Below are 17,478 nucleotides of genomic sequence, written 5' to 3' on the forward strand. Positions count from 1 at the left end.
TCTTTTTTTCAGCCCAGATGAGGCTGTACTAGAAGTGTAGTGTCCAGTTTTGGGCTCCTCAGTCCAGGACAGGCATGGAGCTCCTGGAGCGGTTCCAGCGGAGGGTAGAGGATGATTAGGGGACTGGAGCATTTCTCTTATGAGGAAAGGCTGACAGAGCTGAGCGTCTTCAGTCAGCTTAGGAAGAGATGATAGAAGGTGACCTTATCAGTGTCTATCAGCATTTGAAAGAAGGTATCAGGATGGAGGCAGGCACTTGCTTAGTGGTGCCAGGCAATAGTATTCAAGGCAAGGGCAGAAATTGATGCACAGGAAATTCCACCTGAAAATCAGGATGAACTTCTTCATTGTTCCAGTGAAGCTCCACTTACTCTCTTCTGTATCCTCAGTGCCCGTTCACTCTGCCCTTTACCCCAATCCACTGCCATGTCCTTACTCCTTGGTCAGGTACTAACACACCAGGTACCATGCCAAATGTGTAATTTACTGAAAAAACTTGGTGAGGTTTTGTCGACCCACTGACCTGTTTCTTCATTCAGCCAGGCGTATCCAGGAATCTTGGATGCTCTCTTGTCCTTAGGGGTGGGAAGCCCTAGAGGTGGTAGGTAACGTTTGGGCTTAGAAGGAAACTTCTGTGGTATTGTTATAGTACTTGGAATTGAGGTCCACGTCTTTTACTAAAAGCTGCTTCAGCTTTTCATGGTAGTGAAGATGTGTATGTTGTTGTGATGTTTGGAAACTTGGAGTGAGTTTTTCAGTTTCTCACTGTATTACCTAAAGGTGTTTTCTGTAGCCCAAGACCAGCCCACTTAGGTTATGAGCTCCCTGTTAATATCTGAGGCTCCTGACTGTTACTGTGCATCATTTATACATGTATTAAGTTTCTGTTGCATTTGTAGCTATTGTTTTGTTTTACTTTATGTTTTCTCTTGTAGAATGACACAGTGACCATCAGAACCAGGAAGTTCATGACCAACAGACTTCTGCAGCGCAAGCAGATGGTAAAAAACTAGAGAAAATTGCCTTTATTTGTTTGGTGATTCTGAGCTGGAAGGTTTAGCCACTATAAATATGAGGCCCTTAAAATCTCCAGGGCTTCTAAATTAAGAGTTCTAAGAGTATATGGGTTTAAATGTGTTGATGTATGCTCAAGGTAAATCTTAAAGTTATACCAGCTTGAGACTGGGTATTGGGGAAAATCTCTGCAACAAAAGTATTATTAAGCATTGGAATAGGCTGCCCTGGGAAGTGATTAAGTCATCCTCCCTGGAAATAATTAAAGACATGTAGGTGTAGCACTTAAAGACATGGTTTGGTGCCATTGAGACACTTGACAGGATTGGATTTACTGTGGGATTTAATGATTTTAAAGGTATTTTTCAGTCTAAATGACTCATGAAGCAAGAAACTTTTGAATGCTTTTGTATCATGATTGATAGTTTCTGCTGCTAAAATGGGTTAGTTTAGGAATTGAGCTCATGGTGGGACTGTAGCAGCTGGTGGGGCTGTGTACTGGACATTGACCTTTAATCAACTTGTTAAAATTCTTTCTTAGGTGATTGATGTTCTTCATCCTGGGAAGGCCACAGTCCCCAAAACAGAAATCAGGGAAAAGCTGGCAAAAATGTACAAGACGACCCCTGATGTAATTTTCGTCTTTGGCTTCAGAACTCACTTTGGTGGTGGCAAGACAACCGGTTTTGGCATGATCTATGATTCCCTGGACTATGCAAAGAAAAACGAACCAAAGCACAGGCTTGCTAGGGTATGTTGTTTTCTGCTGTCTTGAAAGCAGGATAGGTTGGAAGTGTTCAGTTACTCAGGATTTGTGTGTGTGAAGTTTTGTGAAAGTACAGTTGTAGGAGAGCTCCCAAAATAGCACATGTTAATTTCTGCATTTGCAAAATAGGCTAAATGTGGTTCTATTCCATATTATAAAGGGATTGGGAAGGCAAAACTGATAATACCAGAGGTGTTTAGTAGTAACTTTTAACAGAACACTGATAGAGGTCTAGCATAAGCATGAAAAAGGGGCTGATCCATGTGCTACTTCAGATGTTTATATTCTGTTTATTATTCTTTATTATTCTGTTTATATTCTGTGTTGAATCTTTCATTAGTTAATGATCGTGCTATATAGTTAATACCTCAAATTTAAATTGTGTTTGAACATTTCAGATATCACAGAACTTAAGTTCAAGACTTGTTAGTAGAGAAACAATGTTCAAATCAACTTTTAACTGTTTTTGATAGCACGGCTTGTATGAAAAGAAAAAGACTTCCAGGAAGCAGCGAAAAGAGCGTAAGAACAGAATGAAGAAAGTCAGGGGCACAGCCAAGGCAAATGTTGGTGCTGGCAAGAAGGTAGGATGAGAATGTCTTTTAAGCTGAGAGTGAGCATATGTCTTTGAAATGTTGATTAGATATTCTTCAACAGAATAACATTGTTTTTCTTCCATTTTTTCACCTGTTCTGCTGGATAACAGAAGGTAAACTGTGTGTTGTATAGCTTGTCATCAGCTCAGTAGCTTAGTTTTGCTCCTCACTGCTGCCAGCCTAGCTGATATGACATGAAACAATGCTTCTTAAATTACTGTTCCTCCTTTGTGTCACTTGAGCTCAAGTTAAACCTCATGAATCTAACAGTATTGCTCTAATCACATAACTCACATTAGATTATCTTAATGCAATACACACATTAGATTATCTTAATGCTTGTTACTCAAGCTGCCTAAACTTCTCTAATGCTTACTCCACCAAGTTACTGTTGGTATGGTGTTACTTACCCAGGTAAGTTTGTTAAGGTTGTATGGTGTAACAGTGAGGACAGTAAGTAAAAATAAGGTAGAATGCCTTGGGTTTTGAGGGACTGATGCCCAAGGTAGGGGAGTCTTTCTCAGGTAAGGGTAAACTGATGCAGCCCTCCTGGGCTATGCCTAGGACCTGGTACAAGCAGGTTGGAGGGAGGCAGATTTCCTCTGTCATGAAACAGAACCAAAGCTTGAGGAATAGGTTGGGTGGGAAGCCAGTCACTTTCCTTCACAGTGTTCAGTTTTCTGGTAAATACTGAATTAGCTGTGTAGGCAAGTTGGGGTTTTTTTCAGATATTTTAACAAGGGGAGAGAGGGTAATGGGTTTTGATGCTTAGTTCTGTAGCTGTCAAAGTACTTTGATACCTTGAACTTTAGTAATCTTCACTTTTGCTTTTTTCCTACTTTCTTGGAACTCTCCATCAGAAATGAAGTATCTGCAGGTACTGGAAATGAGCATGGATTTGGTGCCTGAATTATAATATACATCACTGAAATGTGTCTGTCCCTTTTTGAAGCACTGTACTGCCTTGTATGCATGTTCAATTTAAACTTAGATCTGTCATGTGAGGGTTCACTTAATTACATAATGAATTTTATTCATGTGACTTGGAAGGAAAATTTGGCTAGTAGCAAACCAGACTTTGAAACTAGTGAAGCAGCTGTAAAATACATCCCAGTGGGAAGAAATCCAAGAAACCCAACGTTGTTGACTTGAGGCATTGGTTTGGTCACTGTGGGATCTGATTCAAAGTAGTACAGTGCAACTGCATGTGTAACCTGACACATTGTGTAATTGTGTGAAAGTAGTGGTGTACTTGAAAGCTAAGTGACATCACACTTGGTGCATTTGAGATGGTGCTTGGAAATGGCACAGTTGTCAGCATTAGACTGTTTTTCACTACTGTCCTGTAGTATTCCAAGTTCAGACACAAATTACAGTGGAATTGGAAATCTCAGTGAAATAAGATACTGTAGATAGTGTGGAAGTGAAGTTCTTGTTATCCCTGGATGGAAAGGAACTAGTATTACTGACAGTTATTAGATCAGGGAACTACTCTGCTAGAAAACACTAAAAGCCTTCTTCCTTTGGGCTTTAATGCTGTTTAAATCATGAAGACCTACAAAGGTTTATGGCACAAAATTAGCATTTGGTATAGTAGTAACACCTAATGTACACCCTTCTATCAATGGCAGAGGAGTTCATTTCATGTTGTACCAATCCCGGTGGTATGGAGGAACTTCTTCCTTTTAAGACTTTTGCGCCTGAAGGTAGCTGTTGTTGAGTGTTAATGAAAAGTGATCAAACGACTCAGTTGAATTATTTATGGTGTCCAGTTCATAGAAGCACTCCTAAAACATATCAGCAGTTCAGAAATTGAAGGCAGAGATCATGCCCTGTGATAGTTACATAGATTAGTCTTCTGTATCAAGTGCTTGTCAAACTAATGTGCAGTCTTATTTGTAGGTGAACTGTGTTTTTGATTAGAGATACTTTGATGTCTTATTTTAAAATAATCTTTCAGTTGATATGTATGCATGGGTTAGATGTGCCTTGTTTACCAGATTTGTTAATCTTTGTGTTGTCACTTAAGAAAAATTGTGTGCACTTCCTGAACAACTTGAGAAGAATTCTGTGCTGCATTATAGAAAAACATTTGTGAAATACACTAAACTTTGTCTTCAGAAAAGCAAGTTCAAAGTTCATGATGTGGTATGGTTCATCATCCTTATCACAGTTATGTGGAGGAATTTTTAATAGGAGCCCTGGAATACGTTTTTGAGTCCACCTACAGAATCTGTGAGAATTATTTTATCTCGTAAATGTATCAGTACTTGATTCTGAGAAACATTCAGGCAAGTGTATGTTGTTTCTAAAGGTTACATATGATATAGTCATGAAAAACTCAGACATAACTATGCTGGTATTTTGTTTTCTTTGATGCTCCCTTTCACTTTTCACTCCATTAGAATTCCCATTCGGTTTTCCCTGCAGTTTCAAGAGAAGTATTTTAAAAAATTTTGTCTTGCTTAATATATTTTGTGGCTCAAGAGTGGCCGAGCTTGTTAAAATTTGCTGCAAGTATATGTGGGTGTGCCTCACCTGGTCTTAGCATTCAAAACAGCAATACTGAAATGCAAAAAAAAAAAAACCCCAACCCTGCCTTTTAATGTCACAGCTGTAGCTATGGCAGCCTTTGACAGGTGAGGATGTCAAACAGAAGTGTGGATTGATAAAAGTACTTTATAGCCATTGTAGCTTGTAGGTATGATTGAACAGGCAGTTGCATTCTGAGCATTGGTTAAGCTCAATAGCTGTTGAGTTTAAGGGAGTAAATGAAAACTGAGTCTTCAGTCTCTGCAGCAGTCAAAACTTGGAGGGTTTCCTGTCACATTTCAATGTGGTTAATTGAAAAAAGCATGTTGTGAGTGTCAGTAAAAACCCTCAAAGTTCCATTTTTTACAGTAGTAGAATTTAGAAAAAATTCTGACTAATTGATGCTTTCTCTTTTTCAGTAAATGAACATTCTTCGGGTGGAAAATGGTTTACAGGTATGCCTTCAGAATGCTCTGTAAGGGCAGGCATTCAGCAGTGCTGTCATGATAACAAGTCTAAGGCTGATTTGTACAAAGACTCATACTTGTGTAGACATAGAACCCAGTGCAAGAGTTAAGACTAAGAATATTTGCAAATCACTTTTGCACTCATTACTGTAGCTTAGGTGATTTTTGACTTGCATGAAGTACCTGATTAGTATTACAGATTAAGATTAATATTAATTAAGATTAGTATTAAAGTATTAGATTGAAGACTGAAATAATACATCAGGTACTTCAGATTTACTGTTATTAAAGTTGTTGATTGTTTAGTCTTACTGTAAAAAAGGCTTATATTTTTTGTCTGTAGGTATGCTAAAGAGACGATAGATGTTGGAGTTTTATTGTCTAAAATAGATTAAAGTAGCATGATACCTATTTTTGGAGCAGCTATATGTTGTTTTCTTAGAGGTACTTATTTCAGTAAGTAAATCTAAGTAAAATACTTACAAACAGGATACTCTTACAGACAAGTCAGACTACATTTTTATATCTTTGCTGGAGAAGCATAAGTCCTGTGGTCAATAACTGCTCCAGAAAAAACTGATTTTATTACAAATGGTCTGAGTGACTCAGTTGGAAGGAACTTAACCAGTCTGTCTGGGAGCTGATTTAATGAGTGTAATGTCTTAAACAGAAAGCTGTCAAAGCAGTTGTAGCTTGTTGGTCTCTTCTACAGAATAACTGTAATTTAGGCCCATTTATTGCCATGGCAGTGCTGGGAAATTTTGACCTTTATGCTCTTACATGAAGAGCAGTGTGGTTCACCTGATCTGTCTGGGAAACAGATTTCATGCTTTTTAAAAATACAAGTGTGAAAATTGTTTTAATTGTGTGTCAGTGATTTTTTTTTTTTCTTTTACAGGCAGCATCTTTCTATGAAGAAGTATAGAATTAATTACTCTGGAAAGCAGAAGCTGCTCATCTGACTTTAACATCAAATAAACTCTGCCAATAAAATACTGGTTTGCCCTTTATTTTTGGTTCAAAAGCTACCATTTTGTAAAGTTTGAGAAATTCAGTACAGGTGTACTGTTTGCACTGGATTAAAATCTTTTCATAATTAAACAAGCCTTGTTTTGAGTGTCAATTTGGAGTGAACCACAGCTTCCTACAGGTAGTAAGTAGTAGGAGCTAATTCCAGGTAGGCAGTGTTGGAGGTAGACATGCTTTTGTTCAAACTCTGGTTTGAACAAGTCCTTTTTGGCTGCCTGTTTTATATAACCTGTAGAACACAGCAAAAGGGAGAACAAAACATGCAGACAGAGACACTCAGAGCTGCCTAATTCTACAGTTAAGATTTTTGCTAATGAAGGCAATGGGAATGATTTGTCTTTTGTTCCTGAGTTGTCAGGACAAGGTCTGGGGTCTCTGGCCTGCAAGGGGTATGGCACACCCTTAATTTTCATCTGATAGTGTTAAAGGAGCTATTTAAGATGGAAGTATGGGCAGTCTGGTGCAGGTGTTTTGAGGATTTTGGAAAGCAGAAATCGTGTACTTTTAATAGGGCTGAAACATACTGGGCAGCTCTAGCAACTGTGTTGAATAAGGCTCTGACTTTTTTCTCTAAATGCACTACCTTTGTACTGGGCAGCACATTGTAAGACAGATAAAGCACTTTTAGTGTTTACCTGTAGAGGGAGAAAACCAGCGCTACCACAGCTAAGTGCTGTTAAAGGGTTCCAAAGGGGATGTTGTGCAAGATCTGCTAAGTAGAGATGAACTCTTGCAGTACCTTCAGTCCGAGTTTTGAGCTAGTGGGGTTGCTGTGCTCTGTGTTCAGCAGCATCACGCTGCTAGCTGTACAGCTCATAACCCTTCCCATATATGGCCACCATAAAAGGAGACAGGAGGGACGCTGTGTAGTGTAATTGAACAATCACTAGGGGGTGGTGTGAACACAGCAATACAAATACAAGGAAGACATGCAGCAATTTTTCATAGAATAGGCTGAAAGGAGGCCAAATTGTCCCCTGCCAAAGAGGTCAATTTCTTTGAAAACTGCATTAAAAATAGTGTGGAGGAGCTGAGACTGAAGCGCAGTCTGAAGTGATGCGCTTGTTTCACTCTTGGTTTGAATTCAATGGAAACCATCTGTTTCAGTGAAGACCACAGAGTTAGTGTTTTCCAAATGTTTACTACTTGAAAGCTGTAGAGTGCTGGCACAAATTCTAGTTGCTCTTTTCAGAAGCCTCCTTACCTTCATTTTATGCAATCAAGAAAGGATTAAATGCTTGTACGAAGGTATCTGATATAAAGTGTCTTGTATAGGATTTATGTTTTGAGTTTACGTAGTAAACGGTTCTGTTCCAGGAGGGGTCTGCCTCTAGAAGAAATTTTTGGAATTGGAGTACTGAAGATTTCCTTCTCCAGCTTTGTAATGTCTTTTTTATTTAATATTTGTTTATGTGGGTATTACAGTAACTCTGCAAAGCAGATGGATTGAACTAGTTACAGCTTGGTGCTGTATTTTGCTATTTGGTACCTCATTTTGATTGAAGTTTGACAGCAAAAAGCATGTAGTGAATCTGTAGAACAATTGATGCTTGTTGCATGGTTAGGTTATGACCTCATATACATAAGCTGTCCTCTGGTCTTGCAATGTGAGGCAATAAGTACGAAAATTAGGGAAGGGGTCAAAATGCCATGGATCTAGAATTAACTGATCAAATCACATCAGGCTGTTTAGAGTTTTTCCCCCTTTTCTGCAACATTCTGTGTTGACAAGGCTGTCCTTTTCTCCTGTCATTCATTCTACCTGGAAAATGTCAAACAACTGAAGAGCTGTCACTGCTCTTCAGGAATCTTCGTGCTTCAGCAGTTGGGAGTTGTACACAGGTCTTCATGTGAGGTTTGCTCTGCCAATGTTTTGCCTCTGCACTCCTGTCTAAGAGAGGTGTAGCAGGTGTTCTGTAATTCAGAGGTTTAATGCACATATCATGCTGTGAACACTCTAGGTTAATCCCCTTTCCTGTGGGAGGTAAAACAATTAAATGGAACAGGAATCTTCACTTTTTTCCCTACTGTGTGCTGAAGGAACCCTTTTATTTCCTGCTGATCCTGGCACATCCCATCATTTAGAGGTAGTAGTTAAGGCACTGTTGCATTCTTGGCCAGGCCCCCATATTTCAAGATTTTTATGTATTTAACGGCAGTCTGGAATCCAGATAAGAAGATGAAGGAGTTTTGGAAAGCAGCTTCTAAATTAATCTGATGATGAGCAATCTCAAATGTATATATGTGGAAAGACTTGTATTAATAATTATATACATTGGCTAGGGCTTGTTGGAGTTGCACAGAAAATGTTGTTTTCCTGTATAGCAGGCCTAGTAAGAGCAGTGATGCAGACTTACTGTCCTGGCGGCACAGAAAAAGAGAGCTTTGATGAAGATGAAAGATGGAGAAATTTGACACCACCTGCGTGCAATGAGGTGGTTTTGTCTAGGGACCAGCTTGTAACAAGTTTGAGAACAAATATTGAGGGGAAGAAAAGAAGCTGATACCAACAGTGGCTTGAAATAAATATAGCATAGTATGCTTTGAGAAGACTTCAGTACCAAGAGTCACCTGAATGGGCAATGTGGGTTCTTCCTATTGATAGAAAATGTGTCATTTAAGGACTGAAGTATGTAGGTCACTATCAAATCTGTTTACAACAGTCAGAAGAAATTAACTTGTTCATATTATTGTGATCAGTCCCTATAAAAAATTAATTTTAATGTCTTTGGTTTCTTAGAGGAAGTAGAACACTGTCCAGTAGCAGCTGTTGATGATGATATTTGATTCATACAATAGGTTTGAAATTCACGTTGTGAATGCTTCCTGTTCCTGTGCTTCTATTTGAGCAAAACAAGATCTAGTGAGCCTTTTTTTGGATGGGTATTTTGATACTGCTAAGAGACGAGATAAGAGTAGCCAATTATTTTTTTCTATGAACACTGGCAAAATTTTATCTGAGCAGGTGAATTTTCCAATACAGGCAGCAAAAATTTCTTTTGTGCATCAATGTCCATATCAGAATAGCAATAAGATTAATTTCTATGAATGTATTCGTTGTAGTGCATCTAAGATGTAAAAGGTTTAAGTAAACTTTTTACAAATCAATGTCAGGAGCAGGCTCATCCAAGTCTTTGAACACCTTTATTATGAAGGGCTTAAATGGAAACTTGGGGTTGTTGCTAACATTTTTGAATTCTAGTTATGTCTTAAAAATATTCCCTGTGGAATTTTGTCCACATCTTGAATTTCATAAGTTTCCTCCTAATTTATTCTTTTCTGTAAAAGCTGTGGCTAATGAAACAGCTGCAAAAGTGGCTAGAAGAGATCCTGTGTGCTAGAAGGTAACTGTGATTTTCAAGAGCTGACCTTTGGCAACCAGTACTTCTGACAAAACTCCATCTTCTTTCTGTAGCTCCTGTTCGTACATGGTGATCTTAGGTAAAGGCAAGTAAAGTGCTGGGGCAGAGGATTCAGAGCCCCTGTGCCTTCTCCTAACATAATAGACGCTGCACAGCCAGCAAAAACGATGAGTGCAATGCTTCACTGGGGTGGATGATAACAGTTTATACTTGTGTTCATTGGGTTAAAATACAGCTGTTATTTAATGAAGCTGGCCAGGCTGCACACTGACCCCCATTAGGAGGAACATGCTTCGCTGCCTTTCATGATGATCTGATTTGATTGTACTGGAGCTGCTACCCTGCTATCATTTTCTGTCAATTTTTGCTAGCCTGTTTGTTAAGCCAGGCATCATTTGTGTTGATTTGATAACAGGTTTCAATCACTGATAATAAAACTTTTCTGTGACAGATGACCTCAGATCCATATCTCCTGCATATTGGCTGTAAATAGAAAATTGGGACTGACACTTTGCTTTTTCAATGTTTTCTGTCTGGTTTAACAGCCAATGTAAAAATAACAATCAAAATAACTTAATATTTTTAAATTAAAATGATGGAAACAGTTGAATTTTTAAAATGTTGGTCAATAGTTCTTGCATTGCTTATTTCCCTTTTCTCTTCATAGTGTGATGGATTCTGCCACAGACAAGAGGTGAAATTAAGTTTGTTTTGGGTTTTTTTTAGGCAAGTAGTAGGGTATTAAAAAATTTGAGAATGGAGAAATTTCATGTTTTAAGTATTTATTTTAATTCTTCAGTTCTGGTTATTGTAGAGAGGTTGATTTAGGCCCTATTTCAGGATTTTAAAAAATGAAAGAATTATGTGAGGACCTCAGACTGGGGGAAACTGCTTCCTATCCACACACTACTATTAAGCTTGTATGTTTTCTGAGGAGTTAATTAGGCTGAGAATATATTATTCCTAGCATTGAGCTGCGTAATGCTTGTAAAAACAAGCACTAAAGGACTGTACACATGCATGAACCACAGAAAATGGGGTGAAATTGAATTTTCTAGAGTCAAAGAAATGCTGAAAAATAAACAACTGTCATTAAACACTGAGTGCGATATGCATAATTTTTTTCATTTTTTTTATTAAACATGAAAATCTTCATGTGTGTTAATGTCTGTTAGTTGCCTTTTGTCACTCTGACTTGTGATTTTGAAAAAAAATAAATGTCCCCTCAACATGGTGAATGATTGCTCTAAAAGAATTTATTTTGGTTCAGCAGTGTTTTGGCTCCTGGCAATACCTTGTTGGTATGAAATGCCTGATAACCTGGGTGAAAGCCTCAGTGTAAGACTAAAAAATACTTTTACAGAAGTTTTATCATGATGAATCTGACTGTGCTGCACAGTCAGACCTTGGGGAGCCTCCTTAGAAAAACCTGTCCTGCTGAAGTGAGAAGCTCCTATGGTCCTGGCAGGATGTCTTTGGACAACCTAACCATTCCCTGGACAATGCCCTGCATAGCTGCTTTAAGGTCAGCCCTGACTCACTCAGATCATTGGATGAGATGATAATTTTAATTCCCTTCCAATCTAAATAGTCTATTCTATGTATTTGTACAGAGTTGTATTTGCACTTATGCCTTCAAAACAGTGAGATACTTTAAAAAAATCCTCCTACTTTATTCTTCTGTGCTTTGTGTGGGAAGAGGGAGCACCGGAGCATTCCAGACTTACTGTGTGGGGATTAACTTTTGTCAGTGATGATAGATAAACATAATTTTGTACCTTTTCAGTCTCACAATTCAGCTCTTCCCATATCTGGCTTCCTAACCAGGGGCATTTTTCTTTGAGGTTTATAACTTGTATCCCCATGTTTATTAATGAAGTTCATTGGCCTGTAGCATAAATACCTTGTCCTTTAAGTAATCTGTGTGATTACTACTGATTTTAATATTTTAGAAGGGGGAGAAGCTTGTTAGCTCTTCAATCTTTGATCTTTTGCTGTCCCCTTAAAGACTCCTGTGCTTTCTTTAACCCATAAGCCTGCTTAGCCAAGAGAGTGTCTTGTCTTTGTTCAAGCTGCCTGTTGCATATGGGCCCAGTGGCTTTTTGTTACTTTTATTTTTTTCTGCTTGCAGGTGCTTTTTCTATCTTTATGCTCCCATAGACCATGTAAGAATGATAATAATCACAAAGCTGATATAGAGTAATTTGTTTATCAGTCTCTTTCCTAGTGGTTCATCAGTGCTCCTCTGGAACCTCTGGGGGTTCCAGTGCCAGAAAACCCAGCAGAAACCTGGGGTTGCTGTCTGCAGGGTCGAGGGAAGTTTGTAAAGCATTTTGTATTGCTGTTATGTGGATGAAAGGGGATAGATGTCTCAGGTGTATCAAGATACTATACTTCTTCAGTCCTACCTTAACTGTACTATTTAGCAAAGATAAAAATTACTTTCTGATGTAGTGAAGCTTCTCTTGCTTACTTTAGCTTACTTCTCCCAGACCTTTTTAGTTTTCCTTTTTTTTCAATTCTTTTACCACTTAAATAGCTATCTTGGGATATGAAATGCAGGAGCATGTGCAAAATCTTTTTCATGGGCCTTGCTATGGAATCAAAATGTTTTTATCTAGCCATTTTTAATCGACACAAACTTCAGGAGCAAATACCTTGCTCTTCAGTAAAGGCAGATATATAAAAAGATCTTAGATTCTGAAAGAGGTGGTGCAAAGTAATCCTTTAGCCAGCAGGGGACCGTAGAACTACGTATCACACAGTTATGCCAAAATGTTTTGTCACAAAGACTCGGGGAAAAACCCATGTTCCAAACTATGTAGTTGAGACAGTCTCTTAAATATGGTAAAATACTGAAAAGGGAGGGCTCTTTTCATTGTTTGTTCCTCATTAAGGAATTTAATTTGCCTCAGGTTCCTCTTGTCGATGAAAATCTATGGGAATTTTGTTTACATTTTGAAGCACATTGCCAAGAATAGTACTTCATATGGTAAGTATACTGAACCTTTTGGGGGAATGACAACACTACAGAAATGGTGGTGCATTCCCTAAAGGAAAACATACTTCATTTGTAATGAACATTATGTCTGCAGAAACTAATGGCACAACCTCCTATTCAGCTTATGTAAAATAAAACAGGCCCATATGCTGCTGCTTTTAGGGTTTGGGTGTTTAAATTAAATGTTGTTTAATGAATATTCAAGTCCATTTGCTCAGAAGTTGTGCACAGCGTAGCATCTTTTTCCTCTGTCTTTGGCCTTACCTAGAGTATTGAGCCATTACAAGAGGATGCTAAAGCTGAGGCATCTGTTTCTAACTAAAACTTGGGTATTTAAAACACCAGAGCAGATGAGAGGGTAAAGAAAGACATATAGTAAGAGGATCATATTATTTTTTTGTTTTGTAATTAAGACTGAGAATGGTTTGGTATACATGGCACCCTCTAAGAAACAGGAACATTCACTGTGCTATTACAGCAGCTGCAGTTTGGGTATGTTATTGTGGCATATTCACTCCACTCCAACATCCTACAGGAGTTCATTCAGCTGCTTCTATATGTGTGGGCAGATGCCTGAGCTGTGCTGGGATGCCTCAGCAAACTGCTTTCCAGGGACACTTGTGTCTGTGTGGGGCTTTAGGGCTCTAGGTCTCCACACCCAGGGTGGGCAGATTCCCTTAGAGGCACTCCATAAAAGCTGGCGTTCCCATACTGGCAGTAACAAGGTCTCACCTTTGATCATCTGTCCCCTGCTCAAAGTCAAGTAGCAATATTAGTAGTCTGGGAGAATTCCTCTGGAAGCCAGATCTGTCCTTTTGACTGCCCTGAAATACACCGGGCATTTATCATCAAAGGTGAGCTTTGAGTTGGGAAGGAATGACAGCTCTAAATGGGCAGTTGAATTCACTCTCATTGTGCATTTACTTGCTTCTATTTAATTGATTTTTTTAGTTCATGAAGGCACTCCTGGACATGTTTAAATTAATACCATTTCAGGAAATTTTCTCAATAAGACAAAATGTGAAATAGGTACTCAAATGTTTTCATGAACTTTATCTCTGAGTCCAGAAATTGACAGCACTATCCTCTTTTTTTAATGGCATGGAAAAAATCTCATTAGAAGACAGCTGGAATGTAAACACAAATCACAATAATTGGCTTTTATGTATTTTCATGAGGGTTCTTCAGATGCTTTTTTTTACTGCACAAGTGCAATATTGTAGATATACAGTGAAGCCCTCTTCAGAGAATAATTGATACATGGATAAAACACTTAAAAACATTCCCTAATGCTGTAAATTGAAATGAAGGCTGAGACTATTACATGAGAAAAACAAATACACAGACTCTCAAATTATTTAAAATTCTGTTATTTGCTACATCTTCCCCTGCCTAAGGAATTCCAAGGTCTCCTCTGGGCTGGGTTGTTAAGCATTACTGAAAAAAAAAAAAAAAAAAAAAAACAACAAAAAACACCACAAGACATTGCCTATCCAAGGAGGTGTCACCTGAATATAGTTAACCTGTTCTGGGCATGTTTGTACAAAAAAATTCACCACTTACCTTTCTCTTATAGAGTATTTCTTAGGGATCTCCAATCAGAAAAAGAAATCTCTACATAGATGAAAAAAAAAAATGAAGTTAACAATACCATCATTGATCTGCAACATGAATTCCTGAGATGAACCATACTTTAATTTCCATTTAATTTCTAATTTCAACAGGAAATTACTCTGTTCTGGCTACTGCACAGTAAGCAGTGAGACACAGTTCTACCTTGAAATACTGATTTGCGTCTCAATTCTGAACTCTTAAAGCTTGAAGTGCATGGAAAAATACCTTTTTATTTTAAAAACTTGATATGGTAGGGAAAGCCTTAGTAGGGCAAATACTTGTCTTTAAAATGTATCTATATCTTAAATATTTTTCTTACACAGTTTTTCTGTGTATATTCAGTGAGTATATTGAGTCACTGTAGTGAAAGAGTTCTTTTTGATTTTAGCAGTTGCTATGTCTTCAGAGCCAACCCAGGACCACAAAGGGAAGTGGAGTGTCCCAAGTTTGTCATCAGTGGTTTTCATCACATCTGCTATATTCTAAACCCTCTGTGTGCTCAGGGGTAATCAAAAGATCCCCAGAATGTTGGGATATTTTTTGACCCAAACTGCACTGCAGGTGAGTATATGTGTGCATGCTGAAATTTCAGGTAATCTGCTCCATTTAGCTGTAAGATAAATACAGTCTGGGCCATTTTATATTATATTGGTGGGATCATGAGGTACACATGGCTTGAAATCACTAGCAAACAGCTTTCCAAGTTGCCGGTGTCTGTTGGACTTCAAGTTTCTAGACCCCCCTACCTGACACCATCCTGGTGAATTCAGATTCAGGGTTTAACTGACAATCCCCATTTTGTTTTCCTGCGCTCTTTCCTTTGAAGGATTCCCACCCTTCACCAGTTGCAATCTGTTTAAATTGCAGACCAAAATATTCTCCAAACACCAGGAAAATAAGAAAGACTTGCCTTTTTTTTTTTTTTTTTTTTTTTTCCCTCCTATCATGCTTTAAAACAGACTAACTCTTTCTTCTTCACCTTTCTTCTTGTCAGCTACAGCAAACACAAACTGTCCCTACGGAGAAAACAAACACTTGCTGTGGTATGCAAACACTCCATGACTTCGTGACATCAGTGCTAACACGGCTTGTTTCAGCACCAATTTAAAACTCATCCTCCTGCACCTTATGTCATCTCTTCCTGGCTATCTATCCAGCTTCTTCCAGGTTTGTCATATTAATCTGGCACCCACCCCTTTGAATGCTAAAATGCATTATCCCCCTTTCTACAGTAGTCTGCACGTTAAAACAGAAATATTTCTGCATCCTCCTTTGCTCTCTATAGGAAAGATGAAAGAGGCCGTGGAGAACAATCGTACATCGTGGATCCAGCCCTCAGGATAGGAAGGGTACTGATGACAACCTGTCAAAATGCTGAACTTGTGTTGTTGTTTGGATGAAAGAGAGAATGCAAATGAGGGATAAGGAGAAAATAAAAGCTTCAGGATAGGCAAGGGGGATTTTCCAGCAACAGAATAGCAAACACTGTCAGAGCACTTGTGATTACAAGTCATACAGCCCTCCACAGCTGGGAGCCAGAAATGTCTCTTCCTCATTTACACTTCTTCCCAATGACTTTATAATGCCTGAAAGAAAATAAATCTAGACAGATTCCACAAGTTCCAGAAGGCAGATTTGCTTTTAAAAGCCTTAGAAAAACCTCTTGGACCCTGTTGTGTTCTACCTGCCAGGAACTCTCTGGTGTAGACTAAAGAAGTTTATTTCCAAGACATTTTGGGTTTGTATGTATGGCAAATTTGCATTATTAAAAAAAAATAATTGGTACATAATTAAAAAAATTAATAAATTGGTAAAGAGGTGTAACACCTTCATCTTGGTGCTCTTGCTTTCAGATCAAGTAGCAAGTTATCTTAGCTAGATTAGACAATTAAATCAACACTGTTTTCTGTAATAACTCTGTCTTTTATGACTATAACTGGCAGTAGTAGTAAGGCTGCAGCTGACTGCTTTGGGAGACTAAAAGATGTAATAATGCCTAAATTTGTTGCATGTATTTTCATGCTTTACTGTAGACAAGGACAAATACGCTGTAAAACCTATACTACTGTTTTCTGAAATACTGTCAGTAATTATGCTATGTGTGAAGAAACCCATTCCCTCAGATCACATGGGTGTTTTTAGGGAGACAAGGATTCTGTTTCCCACCCAAGTTTTAGGCATCACAGAGAAAATAAAATCAGAAAAGGATAAGTAACACTAGGAAGTATCACTACAAAAGAAGAAGCTGATTCTCTCCAGTCCTATCTTTTTCTGAGCTATTCCTCCCCATTGCCTTGTAGGTAGGACATTAAAAGAAGCTGTACACAAGGAAATGAGAATAATCAGAGCACAGCAGTCTTTCTTGATTTATTACTTCGTTCATTAATCCATATATAAAAAGCAATCTAGGACAAGGTTCAGAAATCCTCACTCCTGACAGGTTCTCACATATTTGATAAATGATTTTGCTGTAAGAGACTTGTAGGGCATCTGCAGTAAGTTCTGCTGAGATCTGTTTCTCCAAACATTTTTACAGTTTCATATCAAATTAGAGAATATTACATAAATGAGTGATTTGATTTCTATTACTTGGATACAGGTGGAGAAGTATAAACAGCCAGCACTACAAGAAACCCTCAGCCTAGGACAGTCCCTTTGAAAATGATCCTTGGAATAGTTTCCCTTTTCCTTTCAGCCTAAAGCAGATAATTGCCATTGAGAGGTTTGAAGGCATTGATATCTGTTTTCTCTAATTGTTCAAAAGGAAGAAGCACTGTGATACATGAATTGCATTTGAGTTGTTCCAGGCAGAATGTGGATTCTTAATATTAATTTGAGAGAGCTGAACCAAACTTTTGTGGCAGTCACAAAATCTCACTGGAACAAGTTGCTTAAAGAATCTGTGGATGCCCCATCAGTGGAAGTATTCAAGGCCAGGTTGGGTGGGAATTTAAGCAACCTGGTCTAGTGGATGTGTCCCTCTCCATGGCAGGGGTGTTGGAAGAAGATGGTGTTTAAGGTTCCTTCCAACCCAAACTATTCTATGATGATTCTAAAATCTTTGAAAAGACGTGTTACATTCATCTTCTAAGACCCA

The 17,478-nt window shown here is 38.3% G+C and overlaps 1 protein-coding gene across 4 annotated transcripts in view; it reads left to right on the forward strand.

The window, feature by feature from the left end:
- The window catches only part of RPS24 (ribosomal protein S24), a 94,131-nt gene that overhangs the window by 513 nt on the left and 76,140 nt on the right, over positions 1–17,478 (forward strand). The window contains exons 2-7 of one of the 4 annotated variants that reach the window (XM_066324133.1): positions 936–1,001; positions 1,556–1,765; positions 2,254–2,364; positions 3,237–3,253; positions 5,328–5,363; positions 6,274–6,368. In XM_066324133.1, the coding sequence (XP_066180230.1) occupies positions 936–1,001; positions 1,556–1,765; positions 2,254–2,364; positions 3,237–3,242 (393 nt within the window). In that variant the 3' untranslated portion in view covers positions 3,243–3,253; positions 5,328–5,363; positions 6,274–6,368. Of the gene's footprint in view, positions 1–935; positions 1,002–1,555; positions 1,766–2,253; positions 2,365–3,236; positions 3,254–5,327; positions 5,364–6,273; positions 6,369–17,478 lie in introns of those variants that run through there. The other 3 variants (XM_066324135.1, XM_066324136.1, XM_066324137.1) reach the window with 3 other exon arrangements.

The sequence above is a fragment of the Sylvia atricapilla genome, chromosome 8 (assembly GCF_009819655.1).
Source record: "Sylvia atricapilla isolate bSylAtr1 chromosome 8, bSylAtr1.pri, whole genome shotgun sequence".
Classification (NCBI taxonomy): Eukaryota; Metazoa; Chordata; class Aves; order Passeriformes; family Sylviidae; genus Sylvia; species Sylvia atricapilla.